The sequence below is a fragment of the Drosophila elegans genome, unplaced genomic scaffold (genome assembly GCF_018152505.1).
Source record: "Drosophila elegans isolate 14027-0461.03 unplaced genomic scaffold, ASM1815250v1 contig_814, whole genome shotgun sequence".
NCBI lineage: Eukaryota > Metazoa > Arthropoda > Insecta > Diptera > Drosophilidae > Drosophila > Drosophila elegans.
In genome coordinates, this window is record NW_024546167.1 from 17,766,439 (window position 1) to 17,791,132 (window position 24,694).

At 38.3% G+C, this 24,694-nt stretch overlaps 2 protein-coding genes across 3 annotated transcripts in view; one reads left to right on the top strand and one right to left on the bottom strand.

Annotated features, from left to right (window-relative positions):
- Positions 1-24,694, bottom strand: part of LOC108147905 (protein eyes shut) — a 56,277-nt gene that overhangs the window by 20,508 nt on the left and 11,075 nt on the right. The window contains exons 2-5 of the mRNA XM_017274666.2: positions 21,009-21,891; positions 17,127-17,275; positions 4,197-4,349; positions 1,470-3,754 (exon numbers count right to left, since the gene is read on the bottom strand). Of these exons, the coding sequence (XP_017130155.1) occupies positions 1,470-3,754; positions 4,197-4,349; positions 17,127-17,275; positions 21,009-21,478 (3,057 nt within the window). The 5' untranslated portion in view covers positions 21,479-21,891. The remainder of the gene's footprint in view (positions 1-1,469; positions 3,755-4,196; positions 4,350-17,126; positions 17,276-21,008; positions 21,892-24,694) is intronic.
- LOC108147908 (MKRN2 opposite strand protein) overlaps positions 1-24,694 on the top strand; it is a 57,928-nt gene that overhangs the window by 18,518 nt on the left and 14,716 nt on the right. The window contains exon 3 of one of the 2 annotated variants that reach the window (XM_017274669.1): positions 13,503-13,656. The exons of the other annotated variant lie outside the window; for it this stretch is intronic. The gene's annotated coding sequence lies outside the window, so the exon portion shown is untranslated. The remainder of the gene's footprint in view (positions 1-13,502; positions 13,657-24,694) is intronic. 2 annotated transcript variants of the gene reach the window in all.

The following is a 24,694-nucleotide window of genomic DNA, read 5'->3' on the forward strand; positions in this document are numbered from 1 at the left end:
AGAACTTTTAGCCAGACACAACGAAAATGTAAGATAAAATGGGAGCAGACCGTGCGGAAGTAGGTCGTTTGCGAAAGTTTTCACCGGAAATGAGCCTGAAAAAATATGTTTCAATTATTTTTTGATTTTCATTAAATTTACTTGCTATTGGCAGTCTTTTTGTAATCTGCAAGATTTTCATCAATTTTGTAATATTAATTACCGACTATTTTTAAAAATACGCTCAGTAAGCTATATATATATATTTTTTATAAAAATATATAAATATTTTGTATCCAACGATAGGAGCCTTTTAAAATTCCCAGTAACAAATTCTAACTATGTAACTTCCACTACTACCCAGAAATAAATTCCACCTAAAACAGGCAACTATTTCGATTATTTTACTGTCCGTTGGCCTAGCAACAATCTGCTCAGCAAATCTGCTTACAGGACCTGCTTACGTGATTATTTATGTATGAGTTGAGCTCACATCTGTGAACCTGTATCTGTATCTGCATCTCTATCAGTACGTGGGCAGCTGTGAGGTCCTTTCAGGTTGTCAATTTGCAAATTTAGTTGGCACCAGTGCATCGCTCGTTGAGTAGGTACTGCTAATGCCCTCGTTTGGCGAGTATCCTATTAAAGGGTTTGATTAAAGCCTCTCGGATTCCCTGAACAGTAAATTGCATTAACAGTGGCTCTGAATTCGAACCTAGCAACGGAGTTTCTGTCGTTATTATAAATTATAAAGTATTCAGCAGCTACTGGTTGCTTGGCTATGTTGTTGAGTCAATAAGTCGTCAATTTGTATACTCCTTCAGGATATGACATCTTTAAACTCAACTTAGGCAATTCCATTTATGAACATAAATATTATGTTTAAATTGTAAACATTTTGTTACATTTTCAGGGTATGAGTGTAGTCCATTCCCGTTTTACTTCCCAATTACTTTGACTATTTACCTATTGCCTAGGCAATGGCAGCTCTAGCTGGCATATTTAATGACTTATTAATGGTCAGGAGGTGGAATTGGAAACGGAGCCTGGAGGCGCACAACTCCAACACGGCCAATTAGCAACTCAATGGGGTTGAAAATTGTGAAGTTGACTGCTCACACACAATTCACTCCCTGGGAAGCCTCGTTTTACCTAGTTTTTGGTTGTTTTGGCATCGAACAAACAACTCGATTTCGTTAAGGTGCCAATGTGCTGGGGCGCCAATCGATTGACCTACTGCGTCTGGCTGCACTTTGGAAAAATACTTATATACTCTTTATATTTGTCGAGAATTTTCATATTTTCCTGAGGGAAATCGTTAATTATAAGACATAATATTTGTCAGAAATATTTAAAGGTCTTAATCAAATGTTTTAGGTATAGTTTAATCTATAGAATTTTACTTATTAGAGATCATAATCACAAAAATATTAAAACGTTTTGGCTGTACTTCCGTATATTAGAGTGTTTCTAATCAATGGGCTACTTACCCGCGATCCTTCGGATGTGGTTACGCAGGTGCCGCCATTGTAGCAGCCCAGTTTGATGCAGTCGACGTCGCCGGCCTTCTCCTCGGGCACTCCACCGGATCCCCTTCCGCCGGAGGAGACCGTGTTGCTGCCCTCCACCTCCTCGCTGCTCTCCGTTGCCGTTGGCTTCGTTTGGGCTGCAGTGGGCGGTCCTTCGGGGGTGGTGTAAGCATTTATGGCCGACGTGGGTGGCGGTAAAGTTTGTGCGGACTGCGTTGATGGGGGAGTGGGTGGTATGGTGGGTGGTATGGTGGGTGGCGGCAGGGTCACCGGTGGCAGAGTGGGTGGTGGAGCGGGTGGCAGAGTAGTTGGTGCCTCAGTGGGTGGCGGAGTAGGTGCAGGAGTAGTCGCCGGAGAAACAGGAGCTGCCGTGGTTCCAGGTGGTGTAATAGTTACAGGAACCACCACCACCACTGGCACCATCGTCGTCTCGGGCGGCACAAACGGTTCCACTGTGGTCACCAAAGAAGGTTCTTGTACTCCAACCAAGTCCTCCGTTTGCAGAGGATGTCCCGTAGTCATTTCCACTGGCAGTGGAGTGGTGACCTCGTCGAGATGATGGTGGTGGTGGTGGTGATGGTGGTCATCTTCTTCTAGGGGATGCCGAGTGGTTCCCTCTGGTTCGTGGTGATGATGGTGGTGATGATGATAGGTCGCTGGCAATCCAGTTGTGGTTATCAATGGTGCTATTGTGGCATTTGCATCCAATATGGTGACCACTATGTGGGGCGTGTGCGGTGTGGGTAACTCCACGGAAGAATCGTCTTCAGATGGAACAGTGGTGACCCCTACAGGTGGCTGCACAGTGGTGAATCTGCCGGCACTCGTTCGATGTGTGGTGATTAGCACTTCGGCTGGGTATTCGGTGAAGAAAGGAGCCGCCGTGGTGGGCACCTCCGTCCAAAGGTGGTGCGTTGAGGCAGTCGTTTCCACCACATCCAGCGGTGGCTCTGGGGCAAATGTGGGCCTGGGCACTGGCACGCTTTCCGGCGGCGTAGTGGGCGTGACATAGTCTATGGAGATGCTGGTCTCAATTGTGGTTACTCTCTGCACAAAAACGGGAGCTGGTGTGGTGACTATCTCCTCTGATTCCGAACTACTGCTGCTGCTGCTGCTGGATGAGGTGACCTCCACTTGTATGGTGATGCTGGGTGCTGCAGTGGGTCGCATGGTGGTGACCTCGTCGCTGCCACTTTCAGCACTCACTTCGAAATGCGGCACAGTTGTGTATTCCTCGGAGGTGACCACTTCACCTGAACTTTCTGCCGATGAAGTGGTCAGAGATTTTCCCGGCAGAGGTGGCAAAGTGGTATATATGCTTGGCGATTCCTCCGAAGAGCTAGAGGATCTGCTAACAGGCGGTCTAGCTGTGGTTCCTGGTACTATTTCCTCCTCCGTTTCCGATTCAGAAGATGGTGCGGGTTGAGGCTTGGGTTCAACATCTGGTTCTGGCTCAGGTTGTGCGGGAATAATTGTGGTTTGCTCCACGGATACGCTTTGGCTATCGCTTTCGGGTGGAGCCATAGTCGGTGTTTTGATCTCCACGGAAACTGCCTCCTCGGATGAGGATGATGAGGAGGACACGGCAGGAGTAACCAATATTTCCACAGGAGCAGTTGTGGTAACCACTACTATGTCCACCTCTTCGGATACCCTTGGCGGTACAGTGGTCTCTGGCGGAGTGACAGGCCTCACTGTGGGCGGCGCCATTGTGGATGTGGTGGTGGTCCTCCTGGGCGGAGCTTGTGTGACTGGTGCCGTGTAATTGCAGTCCAGAGACTCCTCGCCCACCATCAAGCACTCGCAGAGCATGCCAGTCAGCAGGGGCGGACATGAACACGAGAAGGTGTCCACTCCGTCGATGCAAACACCGCCGTTCATGCAACGTGGACCCAATTGGCACTCATCGTACTGGAACTCGCACTTTTCGCCATGATAGTCGGGGACACAGTAGCACGTGGGCACACCCTCCTCCATCAGACACAGGGCATTGTTCTGGCACGGATTGTCGGCACAAATGAGGATTTCCTCCTCGCAGTTGATGCCCGTGTATCCCATGGGACAGGCGCAGGCATAGGCCGCCAGTTTATCCACGCAGACGCCTCCGTTTTGGCACGGCGACGAGGCGCACTCGTTGATCTCCTCCTGGCAAATCCTGCCGTGCCAGCCCGCCGGACAATCGCAGGTGAACTCCAGTCCCGGACCCTCGATGCACTCACCGCCATGCTGGCAACGGGCTCCAGTTCCTGTTTAAAATAACATAATAGAATATTTGGCAAATTAAAATAACAACTTTTAATTGGTTATCAGAGCCGCTTGGAATATTTTATCTCTAAACTAGCTTATTTGCATAGCTGAATTAAATAAAAAAAAATTCAATTCAATTAGTTGCCAAGAATTTATTCTGCGATTTTCATCCAACCCTGAGTCCATGGTTAAAACGAAATCATTTAAAAATTAATGAATTTTTTGAAATTATTACTATACTTTGTATGTCTTTGCATTTAAAAATTATATGACGAAAATAGTGTTTCCCTCTTTTTGTAGCAGTTTAATATTTAAGGGCAATATTTGCAGCGTTTTCCACTAATTTCAGTTAATGCCTGCCGTATCTGCCAAACATATTTCTACCTTTTGACAACCTCGACCCTCTAGTTGTGGTCATTCATCACCCTGACTGCAACTCACCTGTCTCGCAGACGGCCACATCCAGTTCGCAGTGAGAGCCCAGATAACCGGGTTGGCAGGTGCATATGTAGCCATTGGTCCTGTCCCGACAAAGGCCGCCATTCTGGCAGGGATTCGACATGCATTCGTCCACATTCTCCTCGCAATTGGATCCTGCAACGAAGTTAAATGAAAGGATGTGAATACAAATAGCCTTACTTGTGTCTGGGGGTCAAAGGGCAACCCACTGTTAGTTTTGCATTTTAATTAAAGAAATATGTATATGTATTTGTATATGTATATGTATATCTGCAGGTCAAAGTTCTTTTGCAGACCACTTTATAGGAATGTATTTAATTTATTTATTTATGCCTGATATTGATATTGTTTTGAGGTTTAATTAGTTTTTGCCAGTTGCAATTAGCTTTTGACTTACTTCATCAAAGAATAATTGTTATAGCTTTGTGGTTTTAGTTTATGGATTTTAATTAAAATATTTTTTGTAAACTGTTTGAAAGAAACTGTTGGAAGTATAGGGTTGCAATTTTAATTAATAACTGAAGTAGAATCGAAATCAATTCCATTTCCCCCTCAGTAAGTTCTTTTACAGCCCGTAAATAACCTTTTCTTTCAATGGATTTGGTTTCACTTTGGTTCTGCGTCTGTAACAAGTGCGCACAATTGAAGTTCAATTGAATGACCTTTCATTATATTTGCCACTGGGAGTTTCTCTTTTTCCCCCCATCGATCCAATTCCTTTCAATCTATTTCGGTACGAAAAAGGAAATAAGAAAGTGGAAAGTTTTTGGTACAAGCGCATCAATGGCAATCAAAACAAACCCTACACAAGTGCTGATTTGGTTGCAAGCAATATAAACAATTCAAAAGGATATTTACACGCACACGTTGAGCTATATCCCTCCCACATACACTGGATACAAAGCACACATGCCAAAATCTGTAGCTGTCCTTCAAATTCTGTCCATGGAGTTGAAAACAGAAATGGGTAAAAACTAGTGGAAAAATGGAAACTTAGCCAATACTCTTTTGAAATCTTTATTTTTGTAGTGTTATTTATTTGTTGCTTTACAAATGTATCATATTTACGAAGTCTTTAAAATGCATGACCATTACTCAAAAGTTTTTTCAGTTTATAAATTTTGCATTTATTAAGCTGGTTGTTTAATTATTTGCCAATGACCACAAATTATAAATGATATATTAGCATATTTAAAGTAAGAAAAATATTTTTATAAATTTTTCATTTATAAATAATTAAAAACTAAACGATAATGATGTTCGTAGATAGCGAACTATGGGGTTTAAGCCTTTTTCAATGCTTGGTAGCTGAATATAATGAATTATAAACAAGAACTTCTTTTTTAAAGGTGCTTATAATTAATCATTTATGTATGTCAATTTTGAAAAAAAAAATGTTTGTAGAACAATGTTAAGAAAATAAAGAAAAGACACTTTTGCCATGTCATACGTTTATTCCCAATCGAAATGCTCAGTTTTCGGAATAGAGCAATCCTCACTGCTGGGGGTATCCAGTTTGACAGCCAACAATGGCAACAAATGCTTGGAAATACTTTTCAATTTTCTGGTCAACAACTTGCAGCGACGTTGACTTGGTCTCAGTGTTTTGCCAAAAGGCAGCAACTGTCAAGCAGACAGACAATCTTCGCCTGCGGAGATGGGCAAAACAGAGGGATGGGATGGGGAATCCCCCATTCTCGTTTCTGGTTCAATCTTTGCCAGCGCAACGCTGCGTATGAGTGATATTTTTTGGGCTGTATGTGTGTGTGTGCGAGCGCGCTCTCCTTGCAAATTTATTGCCAGCGAAATATTTTGTATGGCTGAAGTTTGAGAATTTATTTGCCCAGCATAGAAACGCCTTTTGGAGTTTGAGCCTTTGTTTTCGTTTCGCTGCCACCTTTTTCTTGGCAAACTCTTTTTGGCAACAAGTTGGCGAGAAATATGCTTAAAGTTTTTTCCGCCTGCACTTAACTAAAGTTTCTTTGCCTATCTTGTCTGGGCTGAAGAAAAAGTTTCACTCTCTCCCTTAAAAAACAAAAAAGGACACTTCAAAGTGTCGAAACAAAACGGAAATTCCCCTGCACTTTGGCCAAATTAATGCGCCAAAGAACAAAGAAATCTTTTTAATTTAAGACTGAAAATTGCATTCAAGTGGACTGCAATTGGGAAGGCGTAACAATTTATCACTTGAACTCATAAATTATACAAAATACATGCACTGAGGGGCAGAAAAAAGTTCTAAAATAGAATGGCAGCTGAAGAGCCCTCATAAAAGATAAATGTGCGTGTCTGGTCCTTCTGTCTGGTTTATAATGCAACAATAATGTAAGTCTATGCAAATGATGGGGAAAAGTGGGCAGTAGGTGGGAAGCTCTGAACATATATTAAATTTACATAAGCACTAAATCAACACGAAAAGGGGAACCGAATGCGAAGAAGGCAACTCAAAATCCTGGCGAGCACAGTACAGGATGTCAGTCGATGTCATTTGTTTGCCTTATGACGGGTTGGTATATATACATGCATGTATCTTACGACTTTTAGTTATACATTTGTATATCTGTATCTTTTGTGTGCTTTTGTGGATTTCAGCTCAGCTCCTGAATGTGTCTGCCTAGCAAATATAGTCGTTCGTATGCACATTTCGATTAAACTATGCGGTCTGTGTCCTTTGGTCTTGACTTCGAATTTATATTGCATACTTCTAGGCTGCTGGGGCTCAGATTGCATTTGCATTAAAATGCTCATTTGCAACTTAAGTTAAATTAATTTATTACTATTGCACACTTTTGGACCCAAAGGCTTCGGATGTGTTTCTCATTTCAGAGAGCTAATTATGCAGGTAATTCTCAAATTGCATGCAAATTCAAGTTGAATTTCAAACTTGACTTCTTTAAATCATATTTTGCTACTTTAAAAATTTCATAAAATACAAATTTCTGTATAATTATTTTAATAATAAGAACATACATACATTAAAGTTTTTTTATGTTGTCATAAATAAAACACACACTCCAATTTATTTTTCTTATTGAACATCATGTCTTTTCACCAAGGCACTTGCAATTATCATACTCTTTAATATCGTTTCTTGGATAAATTATTTGTTTGCTCCATGGGGCACATAAAAAACGAATTTTAATTTATCGTCTGCCCCAAACCCGATCTTCGATTGAGTAATGGATTTTCCAGCCAGACTGGCGCTTTCTCGTATTTCACTGCCATGGCGGAGCAACAGCTTCAATTTCCCCATTCTGACCATAAAGTGCCATCAAGTCGCTGCACATTTCAATTTGTTTATGGCCATCGCAGCGAGGCAATCGCATTTTGCTTTATGATTTCAATGGTGTGGGTCTACCAGAGGCCTTAAAATGCTACAAATATTTCAATTTGTTTTATGTATGTTGTAAAATGAAAGCACTTGTATGAAAAATGCAAATGCTACTAATTAAAGCTATTTTTAAATTTTTGTTCGCCATGTTTTGTTAATAATATTAACAGATGTGTTTTTTTTTGTACTCTTTGTAATTCAAAATATAAAAGCACCTAGTAAATTACTATAAATAAAATAATTTATTCATTTGATAAATGCGTATTGCAGTTGCTTCAAGCTTTTCTAAAAACTAATTTTATTGCTCATACGACATGTTGCCTCAGGAACCTTTTTCCCTCTATGTTTTTCACCCGATTTTGGTGCTCCACATGAAATGTCATATTACGCTCCAATTCATGCACAAATACAGGAAGTGGTCAAGCACACAGAAAGCACAGATAATACTGAGCAGGAAAACCCATCCCACTACCCCACCCCCCTTACGCACACTTTTTAACCCAAATTCACATCGTCTGGGTTTACCTTTTCTCAATGCATTCACGATGATTTCTCGTTTTTCTTGTTCACTGTTTTGGCTCCGTTTGTGGTTTCGTTGGAGCCTCGGTAATACTTTTTCTTAGGGCCCCGTGCTATGTGTGAAGTCGTTAAAGTGAAAATCGATTTCCATTCTGTTTCACCGTGTGCGTGGTTGGTAGGAGGGGGTGTGGGGAAAAAGAAAAGGGGTGGAAAATGGTGCCGAAGGGGGTTGGGGGAGGCATCGGTCATTTTTGTGGGCAGGAAAAATGCTTCACTCACTGCCGCAATCTACGAGGCATGTTTTATGAATGAATTTTTTCCGAATTGGACGCACAATTTTCCCTCTATCTTTGTTTTTTTGCTTTGTTAAATGGACGGGCTTTGGTTGTCCGGGTTTTCTCGGTTTTCATTGGGGAATTTGAAAATGAAAATAAAAAAGAGGCGTACATTTCTGACATTCTTCATGTCGATTGTTGGAATATTTGAAAGCGAAAAGAATAGGAAAAATAAACCATTAATCAAATTTTAAATGCCGGTAAAATATTGATAAAGTTTCGGCCTGGAATATATTCGAAATTGATAAATGTCGGCTTAGCGTTCAAGATTTCAGGAGCTACATGGCTATTAAAAACTTAACTAATCTTATCATAACTTTTCAAAATTGTGGTCAGTACTAAATAATATTTTAAATTGATTTTGCCATAAATATTTTTGTATGTTTTTATGAAGAGTATAAATCTGTCCAAACAGTTTTTTTATGGATTAAAACTCCATTTTAAACTTACCATTTCTCTTTAATTTGTTATTAATTGGTAACCACAATCAATATTCTGTAATTTTTTGTTTGATCAATGTTCTTTTTCGAGTATTTTATTTCACTTTTTACTTTTGTCTTGAATCCTGCCGCTTGCCATTTTTCTTTGTTGAAACTTTTTCCTGTCATGCTTCTTGTGCCGCCTCTTCATCGTTTTCTTGTTATATATTTCCTTTTTTTTGTTATTATTTGCTGCTGGCAGCGAACTGTAAACATTTGTGCAACAAGGTACGAACATTTGTTTTGGCTTCGGGTCACAATAAACATGGCCATTTCCCGCACCCGTCCCCTCGAGTCCTTGGGGCAGCTCGTCCTCTTCATTTTGCCCCACCAGTCGATGCACAAATTGAAATTTGAATTTTATCTGCACACATTTTGTGCTTCTTATTTGCTTGTTACCTTTTCCCAAGCAGGATATACATTGTGAGAAATGGAGAAAAGGGGCAACAAGCAGGGCGTGTATGCATTGGAAATCTGGCATCGTTTCAAAAGGTGCATGAGTTGAAAATATTGCACATTTCGTTTGCATTTTATGCTCGCATATTCGCACACTTTTCTGCAGTTTCCTCTGAAATCTTTGAATGAATGCATAAATGAACAAGTGAGTGCACAGAATGCTGCAAATGCAGTCAGTGTAACAAAGATCAGGATTCGGTTTAAATCATAATTAAGAGCAACATGGAATAAGGACAAAGAAAAGTAGAATTCAGTTTACAAGTCAAAAATTGATTGTGCTAACTAGCATCAATTATGGAATTTTGGAAATGTATTAAAGAAAATCTAATGGAATTTAAATTGAAAAGAGACTCTACCTTTGATGAAATTTCAATTCCCTACAGTTAATTGATGACACACATTGCAAGTAAAATAGTTACTTTTCCGAAATCATTTTCATTTCCCCCCGCCAAAGTAAGTTAATTTTCCCCAAAATTAAATCCATTTAATATATTGGTTTATTCATTTCAAATTCTTCAATTACCCAAGACTAAGAACAGTACTTAGCTTCTTCGAATTTAAGCCACGTCTCTTCCGTAATTTGTATGCGAAACTAATCCCAGCCAGAGCAATCTATTATCATTGGATTGGAGTATTGAATTGGGGGTTTTCGGGGGTTGGCCGGCATCCTTCGAATCTATTGCCGTAAATCGCTGCTTGCGACCTGCGACAGTGAGCAATGAAATGCACTTTCGGTTCATCTCCTGCCACCGATTCCGACTCCGATTCCGATTCCAACTGCGATTGCATAGATTCTGGGACACACCGCCTGCTGCTTTCAAATGCGATGGGGAAACTAATCACGGGATCCATTCACTCAGCCAGCCCCCAGCCGAAAACCCGACCAAATTCATGTCACTCGCAATGGTAGAACCCAGCAATTTCAATTCGCATATCTACACGTTAAAAACCGGTCGAATGTGTAAAAATCAAATAAAAAAAAAAAAAAAAGGGAGGAAATTCTGACATTCATGTCGATTATTGGAATATTTTAAACAAAAGGATTGACAAAATTGGCCAATAATCAAATTTTATCTGCCCGAAAATATTGATACAATTTTGGCATGGAAACAATTTAATGTAATAAACGTGGATATTGCGTTCAAGATTTTAAAAATTGAATGTCCTTATAGCGTTTATAGTGTAGTATAGAATATTAATCGGTAAGCTACAGTTAAAAATGGAATAATATGATGATTTTGCTATAAAGTTAGAAATGATTTCTATAAGTTTACAACTATTTAATATAAGTAATAAATCATTTGAGGACATTTTCATTGGAGTGTACTTCTGAAGTGAATTGCACTTGAATGTCTTGTGGTGCGCAATGTTGCTCATTCGATTGCTTAGTTTCCATTTATTTTTTGCAGCGAAAAATTCTCGACAATGAGAAGCACAGGAAATGAGAAAGCGTAGCTCATTTTCACGGTGAAAATGGTGGCACACTTTTACACCCACAAAATGGTTTTGGAAGTGTATGTGTATTAGCGCGTTTAATTAATTGCATTTTGCACAACATTTTCTTAGATTTTATTTTCCGATTTCCTTGCTATTGAATTTTCCAGAGAATTTCTTGGGCAACCATGTAAGGTTTTTCTAACGATTCTGTTGGCCACGTTGCGTAAAATTGGAAAGTATTGTGTGAGAAAGTTGAATTGGCAAATTTATGAACGAGAAAATCACTTTTTCTGATTCAACAAAGTGGGGGCAAAGTTTGCGTTTGATTAAAAATTTATAAACTTGTAAGACGTTAGCAATCACTCGTTTAATTAATAAACACGAACTTGTATTTTTGCAAAAGCATTCCTAAAGAATCTTTTACAAAACAAACAACAAACACTCAACACTTGAAAATTAATACAAAATATTTGAAATAAGACTTTTCCTACTTGAGTGTCATATAACTTATGAAGTTCATACAGAAAAGAATTGACAAGAAAAGTCTTTATTAATGCTCTGAATTTAAGTGGCATCAAGAACATTCTTTTAAAATGAAGGAAACATTTCTCTGAGCGGAAATTATTTTAAATAATAGGATTTAATGCTTTGAGAGTGCCTAATTGATGCATTCTATCAATTGATATTTAAACCAATTAAGCCTTTTTACCACAAAACAATTTAATCGCATCTGTTTGTGTGGGCAAATAAAAATCTTAATAGCATTCGATTACACGACTAATCCGGGGCCTGTGACAAAGCAAACAAAAATATCCCACCCACCTGCACACATGTGAAAAGTTCATCAAACTCTCGGGCTGACATTATAAAATCAATAAGGCCATGAATATTTTACGCTGCTGTCGCAAAACAACAACAGAAATGAGCAGCGAAACTAAGTCCCAAAGGACCATTGATTAGCCACCTCTGCGAAACGAGAAACAATTCGGTTCGAATTCTATTTATAAACACTGGTTCGTGTTTTCCGCTGGGTAATTGAAATAAAAAATGCATGTAAATCGCTGAGTCGTGTGATTGAAAACTGGTGGAATATACAACGGAGCAAATCAGTTTTTGCCGGGAATTAAAGTATGCGACTTTGATTAAAGGGTGCAGCGAAATCAGAAGGAAAAGAAACAAGCCAAATGAAGCCATGAATCGACGAATGAGCCAGCGACTGAGCAACCAGATGCTTGATTGAATGTATCTCCCCGACTACGTGAAAATGTGTGCAAATTGCCAAAGAGGGCGAAAGTGGAGCGAACAGGTGAACAGGTGCAAATTTATGCACACACACGCAGCAGCTCGCTCAAAACCCGCTGATGAAGCAGTCCTAAGAAAAGGACATGGTGCCCAGGAAAATTACGATAAAATATCAAGTGAGTGAGTGTAAAAAACAGACCGAAAACTGTTGCACGAAAAAAAAGGAAAGTCGCGGCACAAACTGCATTGCTGCAATTTGAATGCATTTCCATAAATATACCCTTATGGGTTGCAAAAACATGGTGAAATTTGTAGCCCTGCAATAACTAACCTTGGATATTTTTATAAGAGGTAGCTATGAGGTAAAAAAAAATATTTTTATACATGTTTTATGTTGTTTTTTTTAAGAAAACAATATATATACAATTTATTCAGTAATGAAATTAATAATTTTCTAATATATACATTTTTTACGGAAAACGAGATATATACAATTTAATCAGCAGTGAAATATAACATTATTGAGTTTCAATAGCATGAATGTTATGTATACTTTAGCTTACAAATATTTTGAGGTATTAATTTTTTTTTAAATAAATCAGAAAATAAAATCAATGCTATACCAAAAATACTATCTGTTTGATTGTTAACCATAATCATTTTATTAAAAATGTTATATTTAAATGAAATTGTATTTATCTGCACCTAAGTCATCATTTGCAGAGCATTTCCCCTTTGCTTTTGGCCACATTTGAAAGGAATCCTTTATTATTTTTTCATTGTTGATTTGCTGCATTTGCATGAATGTGAAATGCGAAATGCGAAATTTCAATGGTGAATAGGCCCAGGAAGACCTTCTTCCATCCTGCAGAGTTCCCCCTGCTCCGCCTCTATTGTTTTCGCAATGCAATGGATCTCAGCAGCGCTTTTCCCACCTCCTGCCCCATTTTCCTACACTTTTCCCACTTTGGCGGCTGCCATGATTGCATAAAGGCAGGGAGCCAAGGAGCAAAAGGACAAAGGATTGCCCATGCTTTGTTATTCGATTGCGGTTGTGTGGGTGTGCGTGGGGCTGTGTGTATGTGTGTGTGTGAGTTAGGAGAGCAAGGTTAAGCTGTTGGTGATTGCAGTTTACAGAGAGGATTGCAGCCTCTTGGAAAATGTACTCGTTAATGTCTTTATGCCAAGGATGATCTTGAAATTTAGCATAGAAAGTCTGAAGTAAACAAGATGTAAGACAAGATTTTTTAAGACTTCTAAGTAATAAGTTCATTTGTTAACATAAGTGAACTTTATAAGGAAGCGGTCTTATATCTAATATAATATAAATAAACATGTACTAAAAACTGAATTAATATTGCATTAAATATAATCGCTTTATAGAATTTCTTCAATACATCTTAACTAGCTGGTAATATAATATTTAATTGAATAATAAAATAATTTTTTCCTCCTAACCATAATACGTTTTTAAATTTTTCATTTTCAGCTGCTTCAGTATTTAGCCTGATTAAACCGGGTCAAATTAAATCCGATGTCAAAGAGCTAAAGTGGAACTAAGTGCGAAAACCCAATCAAAGCAACTATTTTAGTCCAATAAACCATTTTATACCCAAAGTCATAGAAGTCTGCACAAAGAGTTGGTAAGTGGAACTGCGAAATAACGATATACATGGCACCATAGTCCCTATTTACTGGTACTACTACTAGTATATCCCGCAAAACCACTTCAAAAGGGCACAAACATAAGCGCTAAAGCCAGCCAGCCGAAAAATAAATGGGGAGTGGGCCGCGGAAATATGCGAAATGCAAAGGGAGCTCAAAAAATTAATTAGAACGCTGCTGTCCCGCGCTGAAATTATCTTGTGGTCCCTTTTCTTTTGCATTTGCTGATGCTTTTATTAAGGGGGGTGGAGGTGGCCAAGGTGAAAGCTTTCCAAAACTCAATGAGCGGTTAAATAATGCCCCGAGGCGTCTGTCCATTTTCCCGCTTTTCCGGCCACCTTTTCAGAACTCTTTGCATCCGTTACTTTCGCTTTGTTTTGCCTTAGACTGCCATTCATAGACTGCATTTCATTCCGAAATTTTGCAGCATTTTTGCTGCATTTTTTTTCGTCCCATTTTCCCAGTTTATAGCTTTATTTCCGACATTTCGCGTGCTTTTGGCAAAAAAATCTATTTATTATATATGAGTGTGTATATAGAATATACAAATTTTTTGCGGCTGCCTTAGCACAAAACATATTTTGCTTTACTTTTTTATGCGCTGAATTTGTTATGCAATTTTTTGCGTTATTTACATTTGGGCTTGTCTTTTTTGTTCCGAGTCTGAAAGCAATTTGCAATGGAACCGTTTAGTTTGGTGGAAAAGCAGGGGACACGGGCTGGCAGTGCATAATTTTATTTGTTTTTGTGTTGATTTCATTTGCAGTGCTTATGCTTTGTGGGCCTTTGTTTGCCTGCGTTCGTTGCTCCGCTCTATTTATGTTAAATTAATGCAATTGTTTCGCTTGCGATAAAAGTTGTTCTACGATGAGGGTAAACTTGTTAAACGGGTCGTATGCGTGATGTAAATGGCGAGAAAGTATTTGTTTTCGATTTATGTTGGATTTTTTTAAGGAAATTGGGCTTTATCCCGAAATCTGACAGGCTTACTAGTTTTTATAGCCAAAATTGGTAACAAAAAAGGTTGAATTTATGGTCTATGATCATAAAGCAAATTAAATTATTCTTTTATAATTTTGATTATTGAAAGCTTTTTTATGTTCTTATTTTAAGTTGTGAAATGAATGAAAAATTAATTAAACAATAACGAGCATGTTCTAAAATATATAAACTTGTATAAAACTCTCTTAAAATCCATTTTGAATCCTTTTAAATCTTACATTCCTTTTAAATAAAAACACACATTCAATCAGCCACAATTCTCATCTCCATTATTTCAATTCGAATGCATTCAACCAGCCGGAAAACACATGTAACCCATGTTCCGGACTTAGTTTCTGTAATTTATTCCCCAGACTCTTTTGGCCAAAAGAGTCAGTCAATGACTTTGGTCTGTTTCAAAGTTTCCCCTTGGCCCATCTACATCATTTAGCCACCTCTCTTGGCCTGATTGTTCAGCTGGTGTTCCACTCGTTGAACTCATCAGGAAAGTTCCCGAACAAATTTGCTGCAATTTGTATTTCGGTTTTAGTCTGGCGTTGATACGACTACAAATACGAATATAGTACGTATTACACCTATATACGTTGGCTATAAATTTCACTAAATTTTATAAAGTCAACTTTTGTGCAGTGAAAGGGGTGGTGGCTGGTGCCAAAATAAAAAAAGAAAGGAAAGAAAATATATGGACGGACACTAAGTGCTTCTCACACGTACCATAAGTAAATGTGCTTATGTGTGTACGTAGAACGTACATGAGGCCAAAAGGATGAACATTAGATACATTCATGGTTAGACTTCCGTGCTTGGCCAACACAGATACACAGATACACGGATACTCGGATACTCGGATACTCGGGAAGATTGTACCACAACACACGTGGCAAGTGGCAAGTTAAGCACCCAGCATTGACTACCACAATAGACAACATTAAAGTTGGTTTGCCAGCTTTGGCTTTGCCATTTTCCCCCATTTCCCATTTTCCAATTCCACTTTTCCCGATTTCCCCCTCTAAGCCCTCCTCATTGCCTTCGTTTTAATGCCTTTGAAGATCTCTCAAAGCGTTTTTTCTCTCTCAGCTTTGATCATCTCACTTTGTCAAATGCCCTTTATATTCTGGCATTTGAGGTTGAGATTAGGTATATAAATTATAAAATACAAAATATATTTCCTAAATTTAGTAATTAATCAAGCACAAATATCACATCACACTTTTAGCTAATTTTTATACAGAGTGTCATATTTGATATTAATATTAAATAAAGAAACAAATAGCAAGCTTATAATACTTTAACTTTGTCCTAATAACTTTTAATATATTTTATAAAAATTCCTTTTATTTGAAAAGCGGTTTTTGGCTTTTGGGTATTAAAAACACTCCAGAAAAACCTTTCTCCCTACCAAATCAACTTCAATTTTAAGGGTATAAAGTGCTGCTGCACTTCAATGACTCACTATTTTCGTTTGCTTTTCTTTATATTATATTTGGATTCTTTTTTCCGCTTTTTTCTCTCCCAGGACGCTTTAGAAAGAAGAATAGACACATGTGAGCAAATGCCGGGGAAATAAGTAAAAACGAGCATTGTACGTTATATTTTTATTTCGCCCTTTTCTCGTACCGCGTAAATTTTACAAATACGTTTGGGGGCAAAAGGGGATTCCTGCGCGTCCTGGCAGGAATTCCTCTCTATTTACCGGAGCTGGGAGCTCGGTGCTTTTGGGCCGGGGGATCGAGGGATCGGGATCTGTCTCAGGCTCTCCACCAAGTGCAAACCAAGCGAGACTGAGTTTTTTATGTTGGCTTAATAAAAATACATTTCGCACGTGGAACGGAAGAGGAACTTCGCCCACTCAACTGGCTTGCCACTCCACTTTTACTGCATAACCCTTTTCCCCCCCGCATTTCTATTTGTCCAAGTGCACTGGAAACGAAGATAACAAAATTCAAAAATAAAATACTAGATTGTTCATTTATAAAGTAAGAGTAATGATTCTTAATTTGGGCCACAGAAAGTTATAAATAGTACAATATATATTATGTTATTTGTAAATAAACCACAAGTTAATGGATTTTCCTGAGAAAATTCCAAATATTTTCTATTACTATTGGTAAACTCAATAGATGCTTTTGTATTTGACGTTCTTTAACTAAATAAAATAGTAAATTTTAATTTACATATTTTTTATTAAAGTAAGGTAAGAAATAAATTAAAATCTTGAAAACTTAATTACTTACTTTTTATGAAATAGGATATAGGATTTATATTTATTGGCTTACGAAACAGAAAGTTTAATCTTCATTAACAATTTATTTTCTGTGCATGGGCTACGTTTTAGTTTCGTGTATTTTAGCTAGATGCTGCTGGCACCAAAAATAGACCGCATTCAGGCAACACCCACCCACATACACACCCACACCCACAAATAGAGAGCAGGGAGCACACTTACCAGAAAATCCTTCCGGACACGTACAATTGTAGTAGGCCACACCGTCCACACATGTCCCGCCGTTCTGACAGGGACTCGACCAGCATTCGTCCCAATTCGTTTGGCACTGGATCCCTGTGTAGCCATCAATGCAGTAACACGAATACGAGCTGTTGTTTTAGTTGTTTCAGTTGTTTCCATCGAGTTTTAGTGGGTGGGTCCGCAACGGTGTGTCAATGATGCATCAAACGTTGGTTAAAAAATAGCACGATACCGAAAAAGAATATAGGGAGAAACAGGAGTTAGAGAGACAGCGAACCAAATGCTTTGGATAAAAATAGTATCGCCAAATGGCAAAAAATGAGTAGAAAGGTGAGGGTAGATAACGGTATACTATAATGACAGTTTGCCGTAATTGAAGTGAAGGAAACAACGGAGATGGGCGTACACGGATAAATACAATGTGTACTCAGATATAAAGATCCCACATCAGAACTAAATAATGGCCACTTCTCAGAATTTATAAATAAAAATTATAATAATAAAGAAAATGTAGATAATATGTTTGGATTTTGACTATTAAGCAAACCCATCAGAAAATTAAAGAAAAATGTCAATATGCCAAGAAACTTTATTTGAGGGTTGTTGCTTCAGAAGTCATTATTTTATAAAGGTATGTAAGGTATCTATCTTTATATTTGATTGATTTTAATCATTTGCTTGCACTTTACAACCCTTTGTTTAAATTGACACGAATATTATTTTATATTTTTGAAATAATTCCACTTTCACTTAATTCAGCAAAAGTTTGATGTACTCATTTCCACTCTGGCATGCTCTTTTATGATGCAGCACTTTCCTGAATAAATTAAGACGACTTTCCAAGCTCAGATCTTCTGCATGCAGGCATAATGCACATACCCTACAGCCAAACAGCCGGCCAGTTGAGTGCTATAAACTTTGGGCCAGCCCAACATAACACTTGAGGAGTTGTGGAAATAAATATTTGGTAGACATTTGGGATTGGGATTGGGTTTTTCCATTTCCATTTCCGTTTCTATGTGTATTTCGGCAAACCGAATTGAAATTGAAACGGAAATGCAAAGAGCATAAAAACAAAAAAGAGTGTCAGGGGAACTGTGGTCGAGGAGTGTGTTAGTGATACCTGAGACCTGAGAAAACAGTGCAAACATGGCTAAAACTGCTGCTGCTGCTGCCTGGTAACCGGCTTAATTAAAGAAGTTTCTTTATCCGTGTAAATGGAATGGGGGATAAGTGACGTTGGCTTACTGTTGTCCTTTATAATGGATTACATTAGGATGCAGGAGAGGCTGACGAGTTCTCCCGGTGCACATGTCTGTTATGGGCTAAGCACAAGTATAAGCACCTAGACACACTCGTCCGTTGTTCGGTGTTCGGTGTTCTCGGCTCTTGTTTTCAGTTAACTGAAGCTGACTGAAGTCCCCGAGATTCTGGCTGATTATGGCCTTCGGTTGGACATTTTCACCCCGGGGACCGTTTGATTTGCTGCCTTCAGCCAGTAGCAATTGGGAAATGACTACATAATGGCATTGGACTTGTTATTTGCGGGCAGAATAACTGAGTAGCAGGCCATCAAGATATTGAAGAAAGTAGGAAATTAGGTGAATGATTTGAGAACTTAGCAATCATTTATGAAAGTGGTTTTCTATTTATAAATATTTTTTTTGGAAGCGCAATCAATGAAAATGATTGATGTATTTATTTGGTAAAGTAAATTATATCGAAACACTTTCTTATTAAGCATAATAAGATAAGTAGTTGCTTTGATAAATTTAAATTCTTCATTGTTCATATGGCAAGAATTTGTAAATAATAGTTAAGTATCCATTAACAAAACTCAATTGAGTGAAGTACTTTATTGGATTTGGCCACTTGCCAAACAAATCATATTCTTCCGCTCCCCTTTTATAGTCAATTTTATTGGAGGTTTTAGAGCGAACTCATAAAACAGTTAAGAGCGCGCTTATCTGGCGTAAAACCCCGGGTAAACCAATAAAATATCAATGTTCTTCGTAGCCAGTAAACTGCTCTACATTGTTTCCCCTTCTCCCGTCGACCGTCGACTGCAAAAGTTTAAGATGGTCGAAAACTATTCAGTTAATCCGTTTAAATCTCATGGCATCGTGTTAAATTTAATTGCAGCTATAAATTTCGCTTGCCAGCACATAAACTTTCACATCCATCCGACTTGGCCAGCCTGAGTTTTCCGCTTTTGGCAAGGGAAATGCAAGCGGCGGGAAAAGATTTCAAGCTTCTGGTTTTCGCATTTCGCATTTCGTATTTGACTTGCAGCTTTCCCAGCGAGCTATCGTAAAAAAATATCTTAACCGCTTTTCCCGTCAGTGGTGTTTGTTGATGCTGGATGGCTTGGGTTTTTGGGTGGGATTAGCGGTTGCATATATCGCGAAGTGAGCATAGAAAAATAAAATGGCAGTTACTTAGTAGTATAAATGGCGTCAAGGAGAAAAATTCTCAGTCGTCTTCTAACTTGTTTGCGCACTTGCTTTTGAGCCATATACAGTATATACATACGTATGTCTGTGGAGAAATCGTATGTTGGAATCGCTGACAGCTAAGCCTCAAAGTTTACCCCACTGAACGGTTGGAAGTGCAGCAATTTGGTGAGCTTCTCTGATTTGAATTTGAGATGAAATGAAGATTCGGGCGATATTTGCAATGAATTTGCATAGCATTGCTAGACTTAAGATATGTCTGACAAATCGTTAAAAGATGGAAATTATTGATTTAAAATTTGAGAAGTTCTTTGGCTAGAATAATAAGTGAAACAGAAATACCTAGAGTTTTGAAATAATTTTAAAAGGTGTCCAAAAGTATGCACCAAAAAAATGGAGCTTTCTCTTTCGTAATGTTCATATTAACCTTTCATACTTTAAATACACTGCATACTTTTAGACACCTTTATAAATAAATGCGAAACCCTTGAAACTTCGGAATTCAGTATTTTAATACTTGCATTGAGTAGTCATTTTTTTAATTGCCCGATTATCTACAAAAAATGTATTTAATTAAATTCCTTTCACTATGGAAACTGAGTTTTTCAACAAAATTTGAAATATTTTGCATATCCTTGCTGTACATTTTCTCCATTAAGAATGCACTTTGGCTGGTCGTCCAAGTTGATAATTTTCCAGCTGCTTGCAATTGAAACCCACTCAGCCCTTTTTTCTGCCCCATGGTTTTTCTCCCTTCTCATCTCAATGGCAGTGGCCGCAACTTAACCCCATTGAAACAGGCATGCATTAAAAAAGTGTAAAGGATGCGAGGCGGGTGGAGTTCAACCCCCTGAAACATGAGCAGAAAATAATATGGGAGGGCGAGGGTAAATTCATTTCCCTGCTAAGTGGCGGTATCAACATCGGAGCTGCCCTATATCTATATGGTGTGGGATCCTATATGCTATGGTACCAATGCATCAGAGTATGGCAACTGAAACTGAAGCTGGCTGCTCTCATGATGCTCAAGTGGCGCAAGTTTATTGCCACTCGAAATGTGTTGGACGGGTTTATTGGTTGCTGCCTGGCCGATAATAAGTTCAGACAAAGAAAAATGGGGAAAAACTGCCATTGGCATGCGCAAAAATCTCTAGCTCAAAACCGTTAAAATAAAAGAAATTAATAATTTTTGCGTTTTTAAAATCGTTGCTTAGTTGTACTTGATTAACCAAAATATATATCTTATTTAATATATATATTTTTTTGTTGGTGTATTAACAACGGTGATTTTTAAGATAAAGTGTTTTAATTTTTTACTTTGTAGTTACACTTGTTGATAGTCACAAAAGTTGTTTAACTATTCAATTTGTTGTATCAGTGTAAGAGAGGTGTTTTCAGCTGAACTCACCTGTTCAGACCATCGATGCAGACGCCGAACACACAGGGATTGCTGAGGCAGGCGAATCCCGCCTGGCTGCCGCCCACGAGGATGCCCAGGATCAGGGTGGGTAGCAGCAGACCCTTGGATAATATCCTTAAAGCCCGGCAAGGGTTTCGAACGGCTGTTGCTGCTGATTTGGCAGCAGTACTGGTTTCGGTATTGGTATTCGTGAGAATGATGCTGGTGGTGGCTGTTATCGTTGGTTTCTCTATGGTTGCTGTTGGCATCTTTAGCAGGTGGTTTCGTTGCATGTCTTTGGGGGTAACAGTGATGGTGGTGGCTCCATTGGCCGTCAGCGGTGTGGTTACTGCCCTGGAAACTGACCCATCCTCAACATCCTTGGGCTGCAACGATGTGGCACATCGTCGACCCATGTCGCGTCTAATTTGAGGCGAAATCGCCATTGTCGGCTTATCAAGCTGATGCACGTTGATCATACGCCCCGTGGCACGGGTGCGGGAAATCTTATTTTGATTGATAGTGCTACTACTACTGGTGCTACTGCTTCTGCTGGAGACTTGCTTCCACTTGGGTGTCCTTGTTGCTGCTGGTCGTCTATCCGCTTAAGTGCTTTATTAGTTCTCATTGTTTGCCCCACTGATTGTTTGCTGGCCCAGCGGTCCTTGAATGCAATCTGCGTCGCCTTCGCATCGCATCAGCATCAGCATCCTTGCAGCTCACAGTCCTTCGCAAATGCCGGACATTCTTGTTTATGATTTCTGTCCGTTTCTATCCGATATTTTCTATTTTTTCCTACTTTTTTCCTTGCTGCTTATTTTCAGTGCTTTTCGTTGGTATATTGTTGCTCTTCTCGTCGGTTCACATTGTTGCTGCCATTTCAATTCGCAATCTGTAAAAAAGTGCAGAGCGTAAAAAAAAACCATAAGTATTGTGGGATAATATTTGCGGCCACAATTGTTTTAAGTAGCGTAAAAAGCTTTGGATTTGTCGCTGCTAAAGTGGCAATTAAATAGTTGGGGAAGATTTTTGCACACACAATTGGTTAACAATTTCCATTTTTTTTTGTTTTATTTATTTAAGCGCAAAACTTCTATATTTTAATAAAATTAAATCTTGCTTTAAGCTCCGGTAACAATAATACGTGTTAAAAATAGCCATCACATTATTTCCTAGATTAAGGGATTAATTAAGTATTTAAGCAGATTCCAATTCAGTTCATAGATAACAAAATTATATTAACAGAAGCCTAAATACTAAAATAATTTCCTTTCTGAGCCGATTGCCAGTTTTCCTATTTATTGAAATAATTTTCAACAAAGCCCAAACTAAGTCCCCAAATAGCACATGATTTTGTGTGACAGTAGGAAAGCGTTTTACACATCTAATCCATAATGCCACCATGTGGCTTTCCATTTCATTTCGCTTCGTGTGATGGCCAGTTGTACACTACATTTTCCCATTACACATGTGTCAAAATAAACCCGAGAACTTGTGCGCATATCACACATATGTTGCATGGATTTTTGGTTAGTTCTGGTGCTTTTGGGTACTTAAATGTTTAGCGTTGGGAAAACGGAATGGAGAATGGTGAGTGTGTACAGTGAAAACAATATCTTAAATAATAGTTTAACTCTACCTTACCCTACAATATAAATATATTTTCTTTAAGCGCAGTTTTAGTTTATTAAAATTGATAACGTACGGAAAAACATGTTTCCAGTCACATGTGTTTTAGCTGCTAAAATGTTACCAACAATTCTGGTTTTATTTTCACTCTGGTAGAAAATAAATATTTTTTATGGCAGCCATAGAATTCTGTCAAGAGTGGACAAAAAAAATTATGAAAGACAGCTCTTGCGACAAGTTTAAAATTGAAACCAGCAACGTCAATTGCAGCAAGGCAAGGGACATTTGCCATGGCCACGGAAAACAGACCGGGACACTTGGACACAAAATAAGGGATCCGGATCAGGAGTAGAACTTGCAGCCAGACGCCTCATAACTCGACTGCATCATCAACATAAATTCGACTTTACTTGGCCAACGACCAAGCGACTGCAACTGTTTTTTATCATTTCCCTCGAGGGGTGGGGAGTTTTCTGACCATATTGTTTGAGCGGATGACTATATGGCCAACGTCAAGTCATAATGTTGAGATTATACGCAGCTAATACAGAGCGGAAAGGCAGTTTTGTCAGCTATCTTTGACTGGAAATTAGAGTCGTTAAACTAATCAATATTTTTATGGTGTACAATTTACAATGTACACTTTAAAAAATATTCTAAAATTAGAATGAATCTATATCTATTTAATTAATTAATAATGTTATAAACTAAAGATCCTTATCATCACAATATACAAATAACGATAGGATAACTGGAAATAAACTATGTATAATTTATTTAGTCAATAAAGAAAATTTGTAATTAAGGTAGTTATTTTATTTCTTATTCGATAGATTTTAAAACCCCTCTAGTTTTAGGTCAAATATTTGTTCAAGTGCATCTAGGTAGTTTAGGTTATTTTTAAGCCTGCGAGATTTTAAATCTTTTTTATATATTTTTTTTTTAATATTTGATTGATTGCAAGTAGTTTTTTGATTTAAAAACCCATAAGTTATAAAATCGCTTGTGTTGAAGGCCATGTATTTTTTTGGGTGCACATTTTGTGGTCAGGTTGACACCAGGCAATGGATCCTGATGACGCTGATGAGGCTCCTGTTGCCATTGTTGCAGCCATTTTCCCATCACCAGCCTGCATACTCAGGAGAACACAGAACAATACGGGGCGAGAGATGGAAAAAGCAGCACTATCCTGATAGAAAATGTGGAGTGAAGGTTTCGAGGGTGGTACAAGGATATCATCACATAGCTGATGACGGCAGGCGACAAGCGGCGTCGAATGAATTTAGCTTGTAAACACAGGCAGCATGAAATGCGCACGAATGACTGAAACTGGCCGGCAGCCAAGTGAACCAAGTGAACCAAGTGAACCAGCAGGTCCTGCAGAGCCAATCTCGAATTGCCGGAGAAGAAGCCTGAAGTTGTTCAAGTTACACAGAGACATTGCCGAGTGCAGAACTGAAACCCATCACTTAATTCCCCTTTCCATTCAACAACGAACAAACAAAATGTTGCCCATTTCAAGTTTACAAATAAGTTGAGAACTATAGCGAAATGCAATCGCAAAAAATGAATGATGTGTAGTACTTCCTATGTGGGCAATCTAGAATTTTAATTAACGAAAAAATAGTTTTGAATATAATGCAACTTAAAATTGTTTACCATTATTGGTAATCATAAAAAATATTTAAGCTTACTTTAAAAAATAGAAAAATGTTGATAAAATTTAAACTAATAAATCACATTTTCCTTCAAAAAAAATATATTCTTGTTCAAATGTTATTGAAAAACTAACTATAATTATAACTACCTTTTCCAAAATTTAAAATTTCGGATTAAAAACCTTGTTAAAGATTGATAGGATTTCTCAAACACCTTCTTACATTTTCCTTAATAAATTATATATATTTTCAATTGGTTTTTGCAATCGTTAAGCAGCCAATGTCATCTAATCGGTGGCACCTGAATACTTGGCCCATTTTGCGCTGCAAAAATGTTAACTAGCGAAGGGAGGGACATAAAACCGAAACGTTTTCATTCGGAAAATTCACGTCGTCCACCTGAATGAA